The 1,345-nt window shown below is 38.9% G+C and overlaps 1 protein-coding gene across 1 annotated transcript in view; it reads right to left on the bottom strand.

Annotated features, from left to right (window-relative positions):
* ASB5 (ankyrin repeat and SOCS box containing 5) overlaps positions 1–1,345 on the bottom strand; it is a 24,226-nt gene continuing 22,881 nt past the window's right edge. Inside the window, exons 3-5 of the mRNA XM_012651638.1 lie at positions 1,140–1,247; positions 310–460; positions 1–149 (exon numbers count right to left, since the gene is read on the bottom strand). Of these exons, the coding sequence (XP_012507092.1) occupies positions 1–149; positions 310–460; positions 1,140–1,247 (408 nt within the window). The remainder of the gene's footprint in view (positions 150–309; positions 461–1,139; positions 1,248–1,345) is intronic.

The following is a 1,345-nucleotide window of genomic DNA, read 5'->3' as shown; positions in this document are numbered from 1 at the left end:
TTAAAGGAAAATACCAGCATAAAGAAGCTTCCAGACGCAATGGAATTGCTGTGACATACAAGCTACATAGAGAGGAGTTCCCAAATGAGTAATGTCTTGGTCCACATCTACACCCCAGGATATCAGGATGTCCAGACATTCATGGTGACCTGCCAACACACGGTAGAGACGAGTTTATTTAATGCCCATCCCCCACGTGCACCACCCCCTGCTTCTCCCTGCAGAGTTATTCATCGAAAGATAAATGGAGCAGTTTATGTTGCTGGAGGAACTTTCTCCCCTTGGTACTTAATCCTGTAACTAAGTTACCTTTACTGGCAGCCTCATGTATGGGAGATGGGAGACATGACTCCAGCTGGGCTTTGGCGCCATATTCCAAAAGCAGTTCTGTACAGCTGGCACTGCCTTGCGAGCATGCGTTGAACAATGGCGTCACACCATCTATCGTGATTGCATTCACCTAAACCAAACCAGAAATTCTAAGAATAAGATTCCTAAATCATACATGATAAACTGGCTTAGTTACGTATTTTCAGAACTTATGCAATTTGCTAACAGAAATACTTGGGGAAACGTGTGCTGTAAATGTGACAAAATATATTTAGCTCATATACACCGATAAGAAATGCTTTAAAACTTTAAGAGAAAGAGAAATATGATGTGGCAGATAATTCATAGGAACGGGCACACAACTAGTGAAAATCATGAAAAAAATACATACTTGAGTATCCAACAAAAGTGAGTTCAATGTAATGGTGACGAAGGTTGTGACGCAGCCACATCGCATTGCTATTTTAAACTGCTAAAATGGGTTAATTCTGAGAATTTGTCTAAGGAAAATCATCCAAAATAGGGGCGAACATTATAGGCAAAAAGATGTTCATCTATTGCTATTTAGAGTCATGAAAGGAGGAAATAACCTAAAGAATGTTCTATATTATTATGCATGCTACCCATTTATGCAATGATTGGAAATCCTTTTTAGAGTGCAATGAGAAGGCTGAGGCAATTCAAGAGCTTTATTTTTATTCTGCTATTTTTGAAAACTACTGAGGAGGAAGGAAAGAAGAGCAAAATGTGAACTTTGTTTGATTCAGTCAGAAGATGTAAAATTATTAATGTTTTTGAAAGATACTTACATTAGCTCCCGCTTCCAGAAGAGATCTGGCACAGGCCACGTGACCTCCGAGACAGGCTTCATGCAATGGGGTGACGTGGTCTATGGTGACGGCATTGACATTATAACCCTAAACATGACATAAATAATCTTGAAAGGTGAGCAGAAAGTTATATAAAATCATTTCTGCTGATGTCATTGAAGAGTCATATATTTTTAAAGATCAAA

The sequence above is a fragment of the Propithecus coquereli genome, unplaced genomic scaffold (assembly GCF_000956105.1).
Source record: "Propithecus coquereli isolate 6110/MARCELLA unplaced genomic scaffold, Pcoq_1.0 Scaffold36, whole genome shotgun sequence".
NCBI classification, from domain to species: Eukaryota; Metazoa; Chordata; class Mammalia; order Primates; family Indriidae; genus Propithecus; species Propithecus coquereli.
This window is presented reverse-complemented; position numbering and strand designations above follow the sequence as displayed.